The sequence below is a fragment of the Varroa destructor genome, unplaced genomic scaffold, assembly GCF_002443255.2.
Source record: "Varroa destructor unplaced genomic scaffold, Vdes_3.0 BEIS01000006.1, whole genome shotgun sequence".
Taxonomy (NCBI): Eukaryota; Metazoa; Arthropoda; class Arachnida; order Mesostigmata; family Varroidae; genus Varroa; species Varroa destructor.
Window position 1 is genome coordinate 835,383 of NW_019211459.1, and position 19,630 is coordinate 855,012.

General features: G+C 40.0%; 2 protein-coding genes and 1 long non-coding RNA gene across 9 annotated transcripts in view; 2 read left to right on the forward strand and 1 right to left on the reverse strand.

Annotated features, from left to right (window-relative positions):
* Nucleotides 1–1,332, reverse strand: part of LOC147754711 (uncharacterized) — a 28,764-nt gene extending 27,432 nt beyond the window's left edge. For 3 of the 5 annotated variants that reach the window (XR_015330617.1, XR_015330618.1, XR_015330614.1), the window contains exon 1: nt 1,183–1,331. This is a non-coding gene — a long non-coding RNA (uncharacterized LOC147754711). Of the gene's footprint in view, nt 1–1,182 lie in introns of all 5 variants that reach the window. The other 2 variants (XR_015330616.1, XR_015330615.1) reach the window with 2 other exon arrangements.
* A 43-nt stretch (nt 1,333–1,375) lies between these two features.
* On the forward strand, nt 1,376–6,494 carry CCDC53 (Coiled-coil domain containing 53). Of its 3 annotated transcripts, none has more exons than XM_022812663.2 (6): nt 1,376–1,468; nt 3,292–3,367; nt 3,837–3,914; nt 4,432–4,518; nt 5,291–5,491; nt 6,364–6,494. In XM_022812663.2, exons 2-6 carry the CDS (start codon nt 3,317–3,319, stop codon nt 6,364–6,366), a joined length of 420 nt encoding a protein of 139 aa, XP_022668398.1. In that variant the 5' UTR covers nt 1,376–1,468; nt 3,292–3,316; the 3' UTR covers nt 6,367–6,494. The 3 variants fall into 3 exon arrangements, with proteins under 3 accessions (XP_022668398.1, XP_022668397.1, XP_022668396.1); XM_022812662.2 differs by having other exon boundaries at nt 1,385–1,642; XM_022812661.2 differs by having other exon boundaries at nt 1,386–1,794.
* A 3,700-nt stretch (nt 6,495–10,194) lies between these two features.
* Syngr (synaptogyrin) lies at nt 10,195–15,000 on the forward strand. The gene is made up of 7 exons (XM_022810781.2): nt 10,195–10,969; nt 11,597–11,819; nt 12,152–12,291; nt 12,433–12,471; nt 13,096–13,357; nt 13,873–14,096; nt 14,599–15,000. The coding sequence occupies exons 1-5, from the start codon at nt 10,865–10,867 to the stop codon at nt 13,288–13,290; spliced, it is 702 nt and encodes a 233-aa protein (XP_022666516.1). The 5' UTR covers nt 10,195–10,864; the 3' UTR covers nt 13,291–13,357; nt 13,873–14,096; nt 14,599–15,000.
* Nucleotides 15,001–19,630: the final 4,630 nt, after the last annotated feature.

Sequence of the window (19,630 nt, forward strand, 5' to 3'; positions counted from 1 at the left end):
AATTGTGTCAAATCTCGAGTCGTCGATAGCTCCATCGGAATAACGTGCGATTCATACTGAGGTACAGTAAAGGGAATTGAAGTTGCAGTTAAAACAGTACCTGCTTGCCGGCGTCACTTTCTGGATATCTTCGTATGAGGTTATTAGTTTAGAGCTCACGAAAGTGAACTTTACCCTCGACAAACACTTCGTTTCTTGGTAGAAACATATGGGCATCTGGTGGCGATAGATGCCATGGCCATGCATCCCTTTGCAAAATAATAGAGAAAGATGCATGGATTGTGACATTTAGCCGTAGATCTACTTTTTTCCAAACCGAAAGGCGATTTACTGAGAATAGCAAAGCTACGCTACGCGCTTAATTTGTATCATAATAAATATAGCCAATGAATTCGTAGAGCCTAGCGCAATTTGATTTACAAAAACGTATCTTTTTGTCGTTACTGAAGATGAACTTAAAAAAATCCGGACCACCGCATCTTACGATAATAGTCATAGAAACTTAGAAAAGCCACAGTTAGGAACTCAATGTATCGTAATCAATACACTTATGGCACAAACGCCCCTTTTAGTTTCGGGGCATTTATAAAAGCGAATTTATTTGATGACCGATGAAACTTGATTGAGACAAGCTGCCTATTCCCCAGGCGAGTCAGAACGGAATGAAAACGTTTGCGTTGCTGTAAACGTGTCTGTTTTAACGAAGTAAGCGGAGCTCATTTCTAATATATGAGTAGTTCACCTGGGAGGCTTTCGTTGTTGTCTAAATTTGTTTGATCGTATTTGTTTCGAGTTATTATTAAGCTATCTAGCGCAAGAAGTTTTATACCTCGTCAATCGCTCTCGTTTCTCTCTGGTTTTTGTCAGCGAAAATACAGTATAAATGCTCTTACTCGTCAGCGCCTCGAGGCGAAACGGCAACTACTTCAGAGTCGGATTCGAAGCTCTCTTTACTGTGTTATACCGACAGATTTTTATTCTTAGCCAGATTGAAGGCTTAAACTTCTTGTTACCTGAGCTTAACAGAAGATTATGAATATCTAATAGGATTCCACAATTACGTAACGAATAGTGAGAGTACATTTTAATAATAACATATAATATTACATAATAGTATATAATTCTCAGAGACACATCGGTTTAAATCACAGGTACGTGTTTACGCTTTTAAACAAAACTAACCTATTTTGTCTTGCTATGTGTACGAAATAAAACTCGTCGCTTGGAGGTTTAGATCGCGGTTTCGGGTCACGTAGCACCATCTTAATAGCGTGCAATTTACTTGGAATGATCAAAAATATAGTATTCTTTAATTCATGTCTCCATGACGCCCTTGCCCTTTCCCTCGTCTAGAGCGTAAATAGCAACCCACGAAGAAAAACACATGTCATAATCTACAACGCCATCACAGCCAATCATATGGCCGACGTTTGTGATGAAAATAGAGTGAATACAAGTTCGAATTAGGGTAATATGTGTTACACCGTCTCCTTTTAAATCCTATATTGGTCTGGTCCGCTCTCTCCGTTCGAAGCTATATTGACACTAAGTTATTTCTATCCTTGAATAGGAATATAAAGGATAACCTGGCCTAAAGTCCTAAACCAGTTTGACAAATGAACCTATAACCTGTTCGAGCATCGTGAGTAAAATCTAGCTAACTACTATTTACAAATAATGCGCTGGATCTTAATGGTGGAAACGACACTAAGAAATTCTAATCTAGCCATTAGCTAACGTAGAAGACGGCACGTAAGGTCCCAAACGTTGTATTTGATTTGTGCATACAGCCCGGTAAGTCAATGAGCAGTCTGAATAAGACAGTTAATAGATTAATGATAACCGAACTAACTAACCGTAAAGAAACAGTTTTATTGTAACGTGCTGACTTAAGGTGATAACTATCGCAGATCCCACTGTTCAAGATCTGTTTTAACAATATCACGCTACCTTTCATACCTACAAAATATAATAACCAAAAGTTCAATAACTGGTGTTACGTGTGCGGCGTACTATACTGCATAGGAATTTTATTTTGTATAGGCCTTGTGCGTACTTGTGATTAGACTGGTTTCGCTTCCTTTGGAAATGCGAATTTTACTGGGACAAACTAAAATGAGCGAAAATGTACAGGCGACTTGATGTATTTTATTATTTAAAACGAGTCTGCTCCCGGAATTTGTCAAATTTCGCTGGAATCATAGATGAAGCCTGCTTTAATAAAACGTATACGCTCGGATCATAATACTAACGACTAATATAAGGACGTTAGAAGGCTTCTGGGAGGGGAACTCGTTTAAATTCTTGCAACCTGCCAACATAAAGAAAAAAAGAGAGGTGTTTTCAAGAATATAAACAGTTAGTTACCTATCAGCCGAAATCGGTGTTCGCTGGAATAAAGGTTATGAACTTATTATTATCATTACGAAGAAACGACATACAAAAGAATAGCCTGAAATTACATTTAAAAATATTCTGAGTGAAATCAAACGCCTATGGTTAATTCACCCACATCGAACTTACTATATCCTGCAAAAAAAATTGAGCATCCTTATCCAGATGTCAGTGCATGTGGAACTTTAAAAGGAATCTGTAGAAGCAATGCCTTCGACCTGTTGAAGCAGGCACCGAGCGTGAGTGCTAAATACACATAGGTCTATAACAAGAACTGCCGCAAGTATGAAATATTTTATCATTACGAGTAACGATAGAGACATATGATGAACACAAATAGGGACATTTTCCGGTGACGGATTCTATTGATCAAGGACTCAGGCACGACACCCGATCACGTTCAGTGAGGCAACCTACTGATAACGTAAAATCCCATAGAAGTGCTAAAATATGTCCTAGATTGTATGCGAAAATAGTAAGACAAGTCCAGCGGGCTTTATAATCAAATCTATTCGATACAGGTCATGCCAATATACAAAGTAATACACGTATTACTTTTACATCGGTTACATTGAACTTTAGGTATTTGGGTTCGTGAGTCGATTTGAATTTTTGCGTGCAGCACAAGCACTCTGTTTCCGTATCGCTGTTAGGGAGAAGTCGACCATTGACCCACGTTTAATAAACGTGCTTGGATTGAATCCTTATTGTCGGACAAGAAAGCACCACTAGCGGCAATATACATCTTATTTCTTTCACCAGTTTTCATGGCGGTGTAAAATAGTGCAGAATTAAATTTATTGCGCACATCCCTTGTGACATTAAAGTTCGTATCGAAATCATACACATTATTGAAATTTTAATTTCGAGCGTTGTGTTATATTCTAAATTTATCAGGTACGAGATTCGTAATTGTCACAACATGGACAACGACGAGCTTTCCGCTATCGGTAGGAACGTAGATCTCAATGAGGTGAGTGCATTTAAGCAAAGCCAAAAACGTTTCTGTCTCCAGGAAAAAATATTAACAATACCTCACTTCTATTCAAAAATCAACGTTAGTAGTTTAATATGATTGTAAAGTACTCAGCTTGCTTACGGATGAAGGCACGGATGATTTCGCGAGTCTAGCTTCCAAGCACCTCTTTATTATGTAACTGTTTAGCTGGAGGATGCGTATGCTTTTCCAGACAGTAGCCCGCGCGCATATTCCACTTTCCAACTTACATTTTCATATGTATATATATTCATATACTTATATATTCAGAAGCCCACCTTTATTCAAGATGGGGCTCTGAATAAAGGATACGCCCATGAAACACGGACTATATGGGTAATTTCTATTATCGAATACAAGCCGGTTCTGCCCTATTTCAGTTGTCACCACCTTCACAAAATAGCATCTGTTTTTAACCGTTCATGTTGTTGGGTTGCTCTTACAGATTCCATCCATTCCGCAGAAACAAACCGTGACCTTCATTAATTACTACCTATCCCGATCAGTTCAGTTACTTAATGAGGTGAGACATTTCGTGGCAGAAATTAGTTTGGTTTAAAGTACTACGATTTGAGGCGTACAGGAACTAACAACGCCAGTGGCTTATCTCATGCTTTATAATATGTATATTATATATACTTAGTATTATATAAGTATAATGACTTACTTAGTACGTAGATTGTTTGATGAATTTTCCAAAGCAAGCTTTTACACTCCAATATTACTTACGCTATCTTGGAAGAGGTCAACTTTAGGGTTACACAGGTAAATGGTCGTCACGATAATGGGAAAAGGCGAAATTTCGTGACCTACTGCATTAATCGTCAAATCGCAGTCAGAATTTAGGTATTAACAATTCATCGCCATAGCGCTATTTATATTTTCTTAGGACTTGCTTTTACTTCTTTACCGTTATTTTAGCACACTTTAGTCTAAAATGCGCATTGATAAATTAAGCATGAGCCATGTTTTTCTGGGTATTCTCAGCACAAATGCGTAATTTTATTCATTTTCATTTTGCATTTATGGATGTGGTGCAGATATCCGCAAGTGCTGAGCGTCGATTGGAGCGCGCTCTGGAACAACTGCAGCAATTAGAAGCTGGAGTGTGCCTCCTTGAAGGAAAGGTTTGTGAACATAAAACCTGAATGGAATTACATATGTATAATACGCATTATTCCCAACCGAGGTAACATCGAAGACCTTGTTCGCAGCACTAGCGCCTTCACCGTTCTACGGGCTAACTACAACATGTAACTGGAAGACTTCTCATATATCAGCAATTACATTGCACTTTGTACTAAATTTGATTTCCCGCCAATTTTCAAATATCAACGATGCACCCTTCAATCGTCCGAATCCCAGTGGTTATTGATTTCTTATTTATTTAATGTCCGCATGCCACCATTTTTTAACAATTTTCTAAGTTTACCACAGGAGGTCTATCTACCCTTGTTTTTATCTTAGAGATTGTTGATTATTTCAAAGCTTCTTCAAGATGCTCTTTGTGTTCTGGGAGGTGACTAGATCTGCATTCATTTCGGCATCGAGTTTTTCTTCCAACAGAGCCTTCCTTAGCTCATCGACACTTGATTTTGTTTCTAATAGGAAACGTGATGCACGCCTTTCATAACAAAATATCGTTGATGGTTACTCGTTTCAAAGTGAATTGCGAAACATTCAGAGTGTTCTCACCTTTAGCAGGTAGGCAAGCGAGAGTGGTTTGAGAAGCCCGATTACGGGTTAAAATGAGAGCGCTTTATTAGCATTCGTGTAACCCAGCAGTATACCTAGAATGCGCATCTGATAGAAATTACATAAAAGTCGCTAGGAAAAATGTGCACATGGCTATTTATGAAGTCAATTTTTACTGCGATATACTTCTACGCTGACCATCAGTTGAACTCAATTCCTGGCCTCACCGATGGCGTCACTCTTGAACCTGAACCTGAAACACCAACCACATCAATGGAGGTTATAACAGAGCAGCCATTGCCACAAGCCCAACCCGGCGGTTCCACAGAAGTAACATTCTCAGCAGCAAGTTCCGAAACGGAGCTCGGGCAGAAATCAGATCCAACGGACGAGACGCTAAATGAGGTAACGTGTTGGTTCGGATTACCGAGACTGCGTACCGATTGTTAGTGATCTATCGAGATGATTATCATATGTAACACATTGTAAGTTTGAAAAGATGCGTTTTCTATGGGTGCTGGAAATTTAAGTGAATCCAATAACATTCCGATATATCGGAACTAAACATGACAGTATAAATATCTACTACACTTATTTAATTAATTGTAGAATACTAAGCAGTCCATGATCGAAGAACAGGTCGTCACAACCACACGTCTAACGATAAGCTACGAGCACCGATTCAAGAAATACTCCAGAACTCTCAGCTAGATATATCCTTAGCAGTTCGTTCTTTTGTCATAAGCTGTTACTGAGCGCTTCATTCACTGACGATCTATGGCTGTCAGGCATGTTTCGTTTGAATCTTTTCGTCGAGAACACTGTTATTAACAATCCTATTTAGCGCAAAAAAATATACTAAAATCTGCATTGAAAGCTAGCGAACAGAAGGGACCATAGCAGCTTTTATGAAAATCATAAAACCAATAAAGTTCGCGGGTCAAATTGTCCGAAAAAACATCAGTAAAACTTAGTTCACTCGAAAATAACGTATCGCGTAAGAAACCTAGCAGGGTGAAGTAGTTAGACGCTAGGATATGAAAAATGTCTTGGACTTCAGGAAATTGCTCAGGCTGCAGTGCAGCAGACGACGCGAGAGGGCGGCCGAGGCCCAAGGCTGCTCTTCTGAGTATACAAATGCCAACATCAGTAACGCTTCTCTGATCTGAAAGCGAAATTAACTAATTATTTAGTTTTCCTTCATAAGGCTAGCCGATATGCATCGTTAACATTTTATAAAAGCACTTTGTTGTTTTGTATTTTGTTGCTGTTTGCAGTGACCCAAATGCGCCTGCGCCACCACCGGATGAGGAAGCTTCTAGCTAACTCTACAAAAGCTTTTATGTATGTCAGATGGGCATATTCGGATTGTTAAAAATAAAACTGGTTATAGCAATTACTGAATCGAGCAATTTGTTGTCTTATGTCTAGTGAGCAAAAAAATAAAGTAGCATATAAAACTAACCAGGCGTTCTAAGTTCTAAACGTCCTTATTATCGACAAATATGGTCTGTTATAGCCTTCGCTTTCAGCTAGCTTAGGCTGACGTACATAACTGAGATGGACACAAACCGTTGCAGCTCAATTAGGTTCTTTTGAACATCTGATTTCCATCTACAAGTTTCGTTTGTAGTTGTAAAGCTCCTAAATGAAAACCATAGATACGATAAAACTTGAGAACTTGCTTGCCAGACGAGTCTTCGCTAGAAACAACAATAAATTAATCAATGTAATTCTTACTCTATTAAATAATTATATGCATGTATAATGTCATTTATTAACCTCGTTTGCATTTTGTTTGTATTTTACTCAACTGGATAATAAATAATAGAGAAGTCAATTCAGCAAATATTGGACTTGCTAGTAAATTGCGACACTGTCAATTTACGTAGAGGCAGTGGGCGCTACAATGAAGGGCCTGGCTGCTGCAGCGATTGTTCCGAAGCGGACGAATGAGCTGGACGGAACTAGTGCAGACTTGTTTGTCTCTGCCGAGCAAACCAAGCTCGAGTCCGTGGGTTGAATAGTCTGGATTGATTGTTAGAAAAAAACTTGAAACTAATGGATTAGGTAACGCGAAAAATTTTCCAGTTTAGTGTCCCCCTGATTGACGACAATGAAAAAACTATGATTGTTTAAAGGGCCACATTTAATGACAGAGCAGGTTTGTCTTTCATATATCTTAAAAACTGTAACCTTTTATTAATTCTGGTATATTGATATTCAAACAATGCTTGCTGCTAGTGCGTGATAATCATAAAAATCCACTCCTTAATTTAGGATCTCAAGTGGGACTCGGGCGGAATGTACCCTATTAAGATGCCAATAAATATATAACCACAGCTGAAGAAGGCTAAAACACACAAATCGATATTATATACACTGCAGTTCAGAGTGTCGAAGGTTCATGCTAGAAAAACAAAGCGGAGTCGCCCAGGGACATGTTTCAGACGAGTAGCTTTTAAGCGCGCAGTGTATCATTTATGTCTTATTCAGACTCATTTCTCAGTGGCAAGTCCCACACTCGATTAAGACTTTTCGTTCGAAATTCAGACGTTTTTTCGAGGTTCTCTGCCTTACAGCGTTTTGAGTAGCTTTGACCTGTCGACACGACCCTTTGCCAGGCCTTCTTGGCTATTGCATCACTTGTCAAAGAACTCTACAAAGAATCTAACGTTTACGTCTCCACCATTTTTGTTCACATACTTTTGGTCTCTGTTTCCTTTGATCACATTTTATTAATTTCATATTGAAGGTTATATAGAGTTGTTGTACCATTACCACGAACCTTACTAGATTCACAAATGTGTGGATGGCATATTCTGCCATATGCAAATTATTCATTCTTTCAAACGGGTACGAGGACTAATTATGGGTCGCTATTTGTTTGTAATGTAATATAAACAGGCTTCTCAATTGGTTTTTAGTACTTATGTCTAGCAATGACACTGCAAGCTATTTTAGCCGCGTTTCAAGCTTTAGTTTTAGTAAGTTTTCGAGTTACTCTACCAAGCTTCTCACATAAAAGATGATTTGTTTATTTAGGAGCAAGTTTAGCTAAGCTATGATATCATGTGCTGTTTATTTCATGGTCGTGAGCTGTAAATATGGTCAACATTGCAACAGGCGTGCTGGAATTTGTTAAGTATATATCACAAGTGATTTTTAAAATTTTGACTGAATATTCTCTCGTCACTTTCGTCCACAACCACAGTCACGCATCGCCTTCATGTTCTATGGCAAATGCACCCCTTCAACCGAGTCTGAAGACCACATCGTCTGGAAACAAAACATCTTAAACTTGTATTCGAACTAGAAAAACTGTAAAAATGTATTCAAACTATTGTTCTTTGGTTTCGGATTGGTCTGTACTGTTAAGTGTAAATCCTAGGTATAAAGTGCTATTAGACAGTGAAGCTTGAGGAACGATGAGAAAATGAAAAGGAAATGACCTTTGTGGAAGGAAATCCCAGATAGGGATTTTGCTCCACACACAGCTCACAACATTAGGCCTGCCCCGCGTTGTTTGGTCTCACGTAGACGTATTAATATATTCTGCTATAAAAGAATCACAAGAGAGATGAGAGAGTGCTAGGTGAAGTGCGCGGTGAAACGGTAGAAAGTAAATACTTAGTTTCGTTAATCGAATGGATATTGTGTGTTTTATCGTAGGATTGATAGTTAGTGGAAATAAAGACTTGTATGACAAACTGAAATTACGGTTGGTGAAATGTGTGAAAACCGTGTTACCGCAAGCTACGCGCAGTCAATTTGTCCGCAGGACGAACCAAGACATTCATGACAACGTAGGATACACAACAAAAACTTCTGCTTTACGATCACGCTTCTAGGCTGCGATGCAATGAAATTCGTTAGAATGCAATACTCGTTGCGTGGGTATCTTTGCCGCGCAAGGAACGGTTTGACATTGACTCTTTAATAAACCTTTGACATCCAGTAAGTAGGCAAAGTAAACTACAGCTTTAGAAACTGCTTTTAAGGAAGGGTAAACAAATTATCAAATGAGTGACTGACGATAGTTTTTTTTTCCAAATTAACGTTGCTGTTCAGAAGTCTATTGGTATTGGGAAGTTGACATGTGTCTGTAAATCTCAGGCTTCGTTACGTGGCTCCGAATATATAAATCCCGATTACCGCCAAGAATGCCGTAGTCGCAGTACGCTGATGGCGCCACCTGCGGAGGCAGGTTAAATCAAGCTTTTACTGAGAAATCTTTGCGCTGCCCTCGCCAGGCGGAGCCACGACACGTCATAGCCATTGGATGCTCTTTTATGTTGAGTGCGTATCCAAGAAGAAGTTGAGTGTAGGCGTGAGTGTATATGGATAACACTTACAACAAAAATGTGTTTACCATTTTTGAATTTTCGCGCCCTTGTTAAAAAAAGTTTTAAAAAAATTTTCGTTGGACTTCCAATATAGTAATGGCATTCCGCTAGCGTTAAGATTATATCGAAGTCCTGTATTGGCATTTCGGCTACAGGCACTAGCCGCAACCTAGCGTTTCTCAATGTGCCGTTTCTTTGTGTTATGCGGTAATAAAGGCATCATTAATATAATTAATTATAGATTGATGATGTCACTAATGCGCTAACTCCGTATTTGTAATTACGCTGTTAAATCAGCTCGCACCAGGTTTCTGTTCGAACGTTGTGATACGGCATAGCCTTTATGGAGTATGATGTATTATTATAGCAGAGAGCATCGATAACTCTCTAGACCATGTATGCACACAGGTGTCCGTATGAAGAAATATTATCCACAAAATACGTGACTAACCTTAGCTTTCCCTTGCGAAGAAAAAAGGCGCTGTAAGAGTGATGTTAGGCGCGCACATTTGAGACTTAGCGACATTATGGTCTAAACGAACACATTTGACTCGAGGCCCAGCCCTCCTTCGCGCAGACCTGAACTATGTCTATGGAAAGGCGGGGAGGGGGAGCGTAGTATCAGCGGTAATCAGCGGTAGGTGTAGAGCGACGGTTGTGTTCGTCCTACCCGTGCGTGTATGTATGTATAGATGAATGTGTATGTTAGAGAGAGAGATAGATAGAATGCATACTCGTCCGTTAGTCCGTACCGTGTTGTCTTGTACGTGTTGGGTTCTCCAGTGAAGCGCAGTACTCGGAGGGCCGCAGGTCGTTTGGGGGCCAGTGGCTCACGTCACACACAGGCCAAGCAAGCAGGCAAGCAAACCAACAACGGTGCTTCTGTCCAGCTGAGTGCAGCAGCAGCATCAACGGGTCTTCTCGTCGGCCTAGCTGCATAAAGCGCTGTTTTTTTTTCTTCTCTAAACTGCTTATGTTGTAATGGTGCCTGGGCTTTTGGCCATTGTAGCTACCTCACAGAACGGCGCACTGTTTCGTCTTTTTTCTTGATCATTTCTCGACCAAGGACCCAGTAAAGCTGCTGGATTCGCAATTCAATCAAAATAGCCAAAGCCACCTTTAAATAAGGACACGATAGTTCTCTTCAGTTGCTGCTAACGCTATTGCTCCGCTTGGTAAAACGGCCACTATTTCTTTATACGGACGCATATAGAAACACGGTCAATAGTTAACCCGTGACGGACGGCGGCACAACGTGAAAAACCGTGGCTTTTCAGTGTAGGTGGAAGTACGGATGTAAAAGTGGAAGTCCACGAAAGGCTAAACCCTGGGTGAGGAGATTGTAGGGGGTGCAGGTGAGCATAGTGAGAATAGCAGGACGTATCGTCGTCGTGTGTACGGGACAGCGTAAAATATAGCCCACGGCACCACGATGAACGGCGGAGCGTACGGCGCCGGTAAAGCGGCCTCCGGGCAAGGCTTTGATGCTGTGGGTTTCCTAATGCGACCACACGTTATGCTGCGGTCGTTGTGCTGGGTGAGTTGCATACTTCCCTTAATGCTGCCACTTTAATCTATACGATTGATAGACCGCTGTCTTACTAGCAAGGTTACGGCTAGATAGTAGCTATGTTTAAAATCAATACAATTGCTATCTCATTTTAGGTATGAATGTTCTCTTGGGCTGAGATAGGGGCATTTCGATAAGGGTGCTTAGAGCTATGAGTTAAGGTATACACAGGCACGCTACAATGCGCACGAGGGTCAGTGCATGCTCAAGCAGAATAAGCAACTTGTCACAACGTTGTAATGTGTTCCGTCCCTGCGAGAGCAGTAGTGGTCATATCTTTCTATATGACAGGAAAATGGCTGTATATAACGTTATAGCAGTGACGCATGACAAAGCAGGGTGGGGTTCAACTAATCATCTCTATTTTAACTCATAAGTACCTGATAATTGCATTTATCTGAAGCTCGTAACTAATTTTCGTTCGTGCTCAATATATTGGCTATAGAATGTTTAATACCAAAGCCTTTATCAAGCCGATAGTTTTCAGGAAGGTATGACGTATACTGTGTAAGAAAAATCATGGCAATATGTGCTTAGTGTCTAGTGTGTAACGAGTCTGAACCTTGTCTGTCACGTTTCCTATTTTGTGAATAGCTATTCTCGGTGGTAGTTTTTGCGTGTATTTCAACGGAAGGCTGGACTTCAGATGGCCGATGTCAATACGATGGTGACGATAGTGCGTGCACTTTGGGAAACGCCGTCGGAGTAGTGGGTTTCCTTGCCGCTTCGGCACTTCTTGTCTGTGATGCCCTCTTTGATTCGTTCTCGTCGATTAAGATCCGACGGAGGACCGTGATTGCGGACATGGCCTTCTGCGGTAAATAGCTGCTACATAACTACATACAATTAGTCAAAACAGTATGACACATATTGCGTTCTTATTCTTCGTATCATTAAATCGAGTTACGAGCAACAAAGCTATATATATCCATCTCACTCTTGACTATAACGAAGCTATATTGATAACTGTTCATTATACAGCTAAGAGATAAACTCATTAATTAATAAAATATAATTTTACATATGTATTACAAGTGGAACTTGAAAGTGACTTATTAATTGTAAATAACATTCGTATTGCATCAACCCCTTAAAATAACTTAACCGTACTGAACTTCAACGTACTACTGCATTTGTTTTGCTTTACAGCGGCGTGGGCAGTTATGAGCTTTGTAGCTTTCTGTCACCTTTCGAACTCATGGCGTCGTGCTCGAATGCCCTATGACGGTTATGGCCTTAACAACGTCCGAGCGGCCATCGCCTTTTGTTTCTTCGCTATTCCTGCCTGGGTACGTCATCTAGCCATAAACAACAATAAAACGCAAGCAGGCGCCGCATTTCAACTAATAGTCTATAATCAGCAATATAGAAGATATATATATATATATAGCCAGCCATTTTCTAACCTGAGTCATCTTTGTCACCCACAGGCCGGTTGCAGCTACCTCGCCTATCTGCGATACAAACAGGTAATATTTTCGATGAACTACGGTGATCGAACAATACGCTTAATAACTACCATAATTAATAAAAAGCTTAATAACTAGCCCTTACGCGTTTGTTGATGTAGAAAGTCGTTTTGGCGTCTTTGTACCGAAATTTTTCGTGAGACACATTTACCGTAAAGTATAAATACAAAGCACTTATTGTTTAATTTGCTTTTCTTCTGACCTAAACGTCCTTTAATACTATGGTTTTTATGATTTAATTAGTATATAAGATGAGCCCGTTCAAGTTAGTAGTGCTTCTGAAATACACGTATCCAGTCTTTCTTTCGTTTTGGTAATGGTAGGGAACAATTTCCCGTTTAGGCACGCTTGGGGTCAGAATACTTATCAGTCGAGCACAATGACATCAAAGATCGCGTCTAATTAAACTTGAGTTCTAAATCGAACGATTCTACTGCGTTAGTGATCTAAGTTTACCTGTTGTCGACGATTTTTGCTAAAGAATGGAGGAAAACATCAACAAAACAAAGGCGGTTGATAATTAAAATGTCCATAGCAGATTTCATCTCTGAAAAAAACGTTAATTAAGGCAACTATTTTCAATGATTATTCAGATCAGTAATGCTGAAATCGCTTTTGATATAGGGCCTGGATGCGAGTCAGTTCATGTCAACTTACGATGCAGCTGAGCAGCCTGCTCCCGATGCGTTGACTTACGGACAGACCATAGGACACGAAAGTGCGGTGCCTGGTTACGCACAGGCGCCTTTTTCGCAGACGGACAACAATATGGTTCAACAACCAGCTGCCACTAATCCGTTTCAGGCTCCATCCAACTAAATGTGATCGCTGATAGTAGTAGCCCGAATGAATCGAACCCAAAAAGTTCAGCGTGCAACGAATACAGGTAAGAATCTTGTAATTGTCATCAACAGAACGGACCGCGGGTAATTTTGGGAAGATTGAGCACTTTTTTCTTATTCAAATCATCATGATGATAATCAACACAAACACGTTAAAGGGCCATAAGCTGCTGCCGAATATGCAGAGATGTAAGCTTTGGCACAAAGCAGCGCCTTTCTCAGAGCTGCTTGTTCCTTCCGCTGCTTCGCCAGAAGTAAACGAATGCTGGAGAAGTAAAAGGAGAAAGAACATTAAAAACAAACGGTTACTGGTCATGTTCCTATCTAATATTAAATCAATAGACGAGAGCCTTTATACTTATTATAATTGTTTCCGTTTATTGTGAGTTTGTATATTTACATAACGCGCCACTTTAAAGAAGAGAGTTAAGCACGGCGTTTAAACTACAGTATTATCGATTCCTGACATGGACATGAAAATATAACATGACATGGTTATCCAAGCTGTTGATAAAACATATTTTCATGAAAAAATATTAATTTTTGTTTAATGCGACAGGAAAAGCAAAGCTAGCCACCGACGTGTCTTGAACGAATGTGTTGCCGCTTTAGAGATTCGTTACGCATTCAGCTATAGTGCAGCTTTCCAGTACTTAAGAGCCGAGCTCTGCTGAGAACACACACAAACATACATGCACTCACATTAACAACTCGAAATAGACGCTCAGTTTGAGGGGACGCTCGCCAAAGTCGACGGAAGTAACATGCAAGCTCTTCATCACGGTTGGTATCTTAAATTTACATGCTTTACTTGAAGCTTGATAGTGTTGACAAACCCTGTATGGGTAGCTTTGGATGAGCAGCAAATGTGCGCAAGTATCAACTTAGGCCACCGGTCCTTGCGCCCTACCGCCAGCATTATAGAAGTCCAACAACTCATTTATTAGAAATGCATGACCTAAGTAAGTCAATCTAGGAGGTCTTCACGGGAAGGAATCTCAAAAAGTTCCAGCGAGCCCGAATATCGAAGTGGACTGTATAAAGCCTCCATTTACGTAAAAGGGTAGTGAAGGAAAAATGCATTGCGTCGTATGTGTGAACTATCTCTCCATCTTCCATGCATGCCCAGTTTCGTTTCCCCCAACGGCTATCTAAGAATCACTTAAAGCTTTTCTTTAAACACGCATTCAAATGTTATTCCACTGAAGTGAAAGTGATTATATAATAATAAACCTACAACTGTAGGCGACAAAAGACAATTTCATTTTGTCCATTATACCCTTAGGTCTAGTCGAAGCGGTCATCAGCTGAGGCAAACCCGTGTATCCCACCTGCCCCAACGACCTAAATCGGCTCTCATCCAAATGGCAACGAATCAAAGGACAACAAATATGGGAACAACGAGTACCCTGCAGACGTTGTCAGGATGCAACTGGATTCTTTGCCTTTAGGCCGTTTCGTTTTTTCTCTTTTCTGATTGCCGATTCTTAACTTCCGTCAGTACTATGGGGTAACGCGCAAATCGTAGAGCATTGAGAAGCAGACTCGAATGTTAAACTGAATGGCTTAAAACTAGTACGTACATATATATATATATATAGTATTTATCACTATAATGAACACTATGGTGTACATGATATAATTAGAGAAATAAAACTTTATATCACACAACACAGGTAACATGCAATGAGATAACGATATCTCAATCACTACCTAAGTAGATTTCTATGTTTCATTTTTGTGTTCATTGTTTTTTTGTGTTTCATTAATAATAACAATTATATATATATATATATATATATATAATTTGATATTGATACTGTACCACACACCGTATATCAACTTGATGCAAAATGATAATCTGATCTCCATCAATCTGACTCGAACGACGAATAGTAAACTACTAATGCCATTATGATACACAGTTTAATTAGCATTACTTTTTTCACTAATTACATACACATCAACGAGATCGCTGTCAGGTGCAATGAATCAGCAAAGTGACCGTTTAGGCCAAGCAATCCTCTCCTGAGCCTGATTATCATTTGGTCAGCTAAACATTTACTGATTAAGTCGCATGGAACTTTTTTGCATTCACTTATGAAGAATGTTTAATATCGATACTGATCACCATCCGTCTATCTAAACACGACTGATTTTATACATATACGCACATTGTTTAGGAACGTTATAACGAGAAAAATGAGATTATATAGGTTAGAAAATGATTTTAGTGAATCAATACGTAATTTGCGTTTACGTAAATCGTAATGATAATGGTTGGACTATAACTTTATCACTAACCATTATTGCATAGAAAATAATGAAAGTATATCAACAAGAGAGACAATAGTTTATGAATTCATTTATTAATCTATTTGCGTAGAGAAAAGCGAGGAACGACGAAGGCCAGGCCTTAGCTTGCGCGTGATAGGAACACCTGTCGAATAAGAAAGTGGTGTTAATCTGTTTATTCTACTATGTACACTGTTATTTTGGCGCCTATTATAATTAATAATGACGATGATGATAAAAAAAAAAGGTTCAAAAATTTACCACGAATAATGATCATATCGATTATGACATTTATGACATGGGCGAAAATGACCTCACGTCGCACCCAATGTAAATGTGTAGTGGACTAATTTTTAATAATTCTAAAAGGATCATGATGGAATATAACTGAAACAATCGAGGATTCAAATGAACGCAGCGTCGGATCGTAGCCCTACAATATAAGTACAGCAAACAATAGGTAGATAACGCTTAGAACGTTTGCGGTAGACGGTCACACTTCGTTCACTTTTTTGTTTGCCAATGCCATAGCTGCATGGGAACGTGAGGTTCCACTGTGCGCCTACGATGTGCGAAAAAGTACTCCAAAAAAAAATCATCATCCGACCGTTTGCAACAATCGTTTGTATTATGAGTTTCTGTATGTGTGCGTGTACCAATCATAACGGAGCTGGAAGCTTTGAGATAATTATCTCATATTTAGCAAACGGTCTCTGTTTACAGATGCTGAATTCAGGAGGTTCTTCCATGAACTAAACACAAACTTTTTTTATGTTAGATGACAATTTGCACGGGGGGCCAGTTGGTGTGAAAGTTAAAATGAAAACTATTACAGCGGGGGAGTTATGTGATAGCTGGCAATACGTTGCTCCTCTAGATCGCGTAAAAGTCCAAATGATTATATTACTTAGATTCAAGATAGTTGACGATTGAAGCGTGTAGATATATGATGGACGTACGGCCGCGTACCATAGGCACCAGTGAACTACACGATATCTATTATTAGTATTACTATTTTTATTGTAAATCAGCCGGTCTGAGAGGCACACAGCCAACCATTCGTATACATTGACCTAGTTGTGAACCGTCTATCGAGTTTAGTATAGTCTCTACGCCTCACCGATCTTAATTTTCGTGATATATTTTTTACAGCTTTATTTACCGAATGTGTTTATCTGTAAAAGTTGTATTGCAGTGCCTATGCACCGAAATACATGTCCAGCAGAAGATCGTACGCAGATATCAGTTTCAAGGAATATGGCAACTTGCACTTACGCTAAAATTTTCTGCGGAAGATAACCATACGATGCTGCCAGCAGTTTTGGTCTTCTGTCCTCTAAATAAAACCATTATTAATCCTGATGACTGATTGGTCGACAGAAGAACCCGATTATAGAGGGCTTCTCTATATCATTTGTTGCCCTTATCCAAGTATATCTCACGAAGCATCAAAACAGCAGGGAAGCTCGAAAAGCCGATTGGGAGGTTTCATCCCTACATTCCGCCGCAGTAATGTATGTTCACTTTATAACTGAAGCCTGATCATCATCATCGGCAGCTGATTACCGATTCGTTGATCTAACACATATCTGTGCTTGAAGTACATCGTTCTGGTCTACTCGTTGTGGATAATATCACTAGCATTTGAAATGCGTACCATCTTCTGCCTCGTTAGGATCCACCTGGATATTCCCCACCCTATCACTATCTGCTAAAAAAAAACAGCACGATACTTTCGTGCTGCACAGTTTCCAATTAGTTTTTTCGAACGAAGTGGGTAAAGTTGTTCCCAGCGGCAGAGTATCTGCTAGCACCGCCGTGCCACACGCTCACACTGACCCACGTAGGCCCAAATGTGTTTGTTTTGTGTATGTGTGTCAGCGTTCTGGGCAAACCTGATGATTCAATAAGTGTGTATATGTGCTTTGTACATCTCTTTGGACATAACTCTACGGGAAAATGTCAACTGGAAAAACAACCCATTTAGGTCTGCATTTTTGAATTCAGTGAATCGATGATGACTCTTGAAGTTTTGCTGCGTCGCAAATGTAGTGAAGACTGCGCAGAGTCGGTCACCTCGTACAAATGGTGATCCACTAGATTTTGATGGATCAGAGTGCAAACCACATGCTGGCATGAAGTGTTTTTCCTCCTCTGAAAGAGGAGTACCCTTTCTAGGAGTGCGCTTACAGCATCGCTGTTTGTTTAGGCTTAGTTTGTCTATAAATTGTTCGTAACAAAATGGAGCCACACGAAACAGCTTTAGCTTTGGGCTGACTTCTTGTGGCTTTTATGTTACCTTCAGTTTCGGTTTTAAGCTAAATCCATCAATAGTTTAACTTTATAATTTCACTATAACAAGTTTAAAGAACCGTTTAGAGCAAGCTTGCCAAGTGGCTTGCCACATGGAATTATTCATCGCTCGCCCTTCCCCTCTCCCTATCTATCGATAATGCGCCAATAAAGCTGTGTACTATTAACTGCCATTAGACAGAAAACAAGCTTTCCTTTCGCTTCTTTGAGGCTCTTTCTTGAACGCCCGACGATCGACCCAAAATGATCTTGCCATTGTTTGTTGATCGTAGTATCCAGGAGATCAATATAAGATAAACCGAACACACCATATACAAAAACTATGTAATATAATTTAGAACAACAGTAATATTCATACTGCTGATAGGGTGACATCAACAAAACACAGCGAGGGTAGAAGGTCGCTAGAATCTTCCGCAAACAACATTATCTGCATCGTAATAACAATGACAATTGTTCTAGATTGTAGCGGTACGGACGGGTGACCTATGAATGCGGATACGAAAATAATGGATGGTATGTGTGAGAGTAATGTTTCCGTAGAATTTAATAGTTGTCTTCGAAGAAATTGGGATCATCTGAGAAAAATCTCTCTGTTCGTCTGTCTCATGAGAGGGCTGAACAAATGAGTAGATTACATGCAGAAAGATGTTGGCGATTAATCGGTCGACTGGCGCTGACATGAGTTATTTGTCGGTGTATCCGCGGGAACAGGCCTTTCATCGATGTCCGCCACAATTAACGGATGTCCTCCAGCCTGAGTGGGTTTAGTCTGCAATGGATAGACGTTGCTTTCATTGTATCAGCTATGATACTTTCCGCTTGTTACTCTAAAGCTACGTGCATTTTGAAAGGAAGCATAATAAAGAAGCGGCCTGATTGATTAGCTCGCTAGATGACGAAGCTGTCCGCAAGTTACCCTCATAATCACCAGGTCAATTCCCGGGTAAATGTTTAACGAATATCAGCTATACGATATGATATAGAATGGTTTAACGAATACTCGACCACCGAACAGCGAAAATCTCTTTACAATATAGTATTCAGCAAAGCCACTGGTAATAGGGTGCGGTCGCGTCGAGAAGCGTGCGTGAGCCCGCCATCTTAGCTGACGCCGTCCCGCTAGATTTAACTGTTCTCCTTCTAATTATTCCCCGAAAACTATACTACATCGTAGAGCTGACTGACATAGCTGTAACAAATGGTTAGCGACCGCGCACTTCTTCACCCACATCCGCCGCACATCCAGTCGTGTATACACACATCTGTATATAATAACCAATCCGTTAATTTAGCGAGCAGAATTAATCAAGAATAACTGCTTGTTATATTGAAGATTGAGCACATAACAGGCAGACAACTTACGAGAGCGAACAAATCCCCATGGCAAATATCGTCTACCCACAAGCATTGCAAAATCAGTGCTCTGTCCTCCTCTTACAGCGCGTACCTACATTCAATAACGTATAGCAGACGATACTGGATTGTTCTACCAGTCTAAGTGGCTGGCGCAAGCGAGGCAATTTATTATACAGTAAAACCGCTATCTACCATCACATCATTGCAATGTAGATATTTTACCGTCCTTAATAATGAAAACTAGTGCGACAATAGCGACGACGAATGGCGTATGCCAATTACGCAATAGCATATCGAAGACGCTAAGAACTGTTAACGGGCCTGTAAAAAATAGTGCCGCCTTAAGTGGC

Excerpts from the sequence above, each read along its gene's own strand:
- CCDC53 (XM_022812663.2), top strand. The coding sequence starts at position 3,317 with ATGGACAACGACGAGCTTTCCGCTATCGGTAGGAACGTAGATCTCAAT. Across the intron at positions 3,915-4,431 it reads CAGTTCAGTTACTTAATGAG|ATATCCGCAAGTGCTGAGCG; the intron begins GTGAGACATTTC and ends GATGTGGTGCAG. Across the intron at positions 4,519-5,290 it reads TGTGCCTCCTTGAAGGAAAG|TTGAACTCAATTCCTGGCCT; the intron begins GTTTGTGAACAT and ends GCTGACCATCAG.
- Syngr (XM_022810781.2), top strand. The coding sequence starts at position 10,865 with ATGAACGGCGGAGCGTACGGCGCCGGTAAAGCGGCCTCCGGGCAAGGC. Across the intron at positions 10,970-11,596 it reads TGCTGCGGTCGTTGTGCTGG|CTATTCTCGGTGGTAGTTTT; the intron begins GTGAGTTGCATA and ends TTTTGTGAATAG. Across the intron at positions 11,820-12,151 it reads TGCGGACATGGCCTTCTGCG|CGGCGTGGGCAGTTATGAGC; the intron begins GTAAATAGCTGC and ends TTTGCTTTACAG.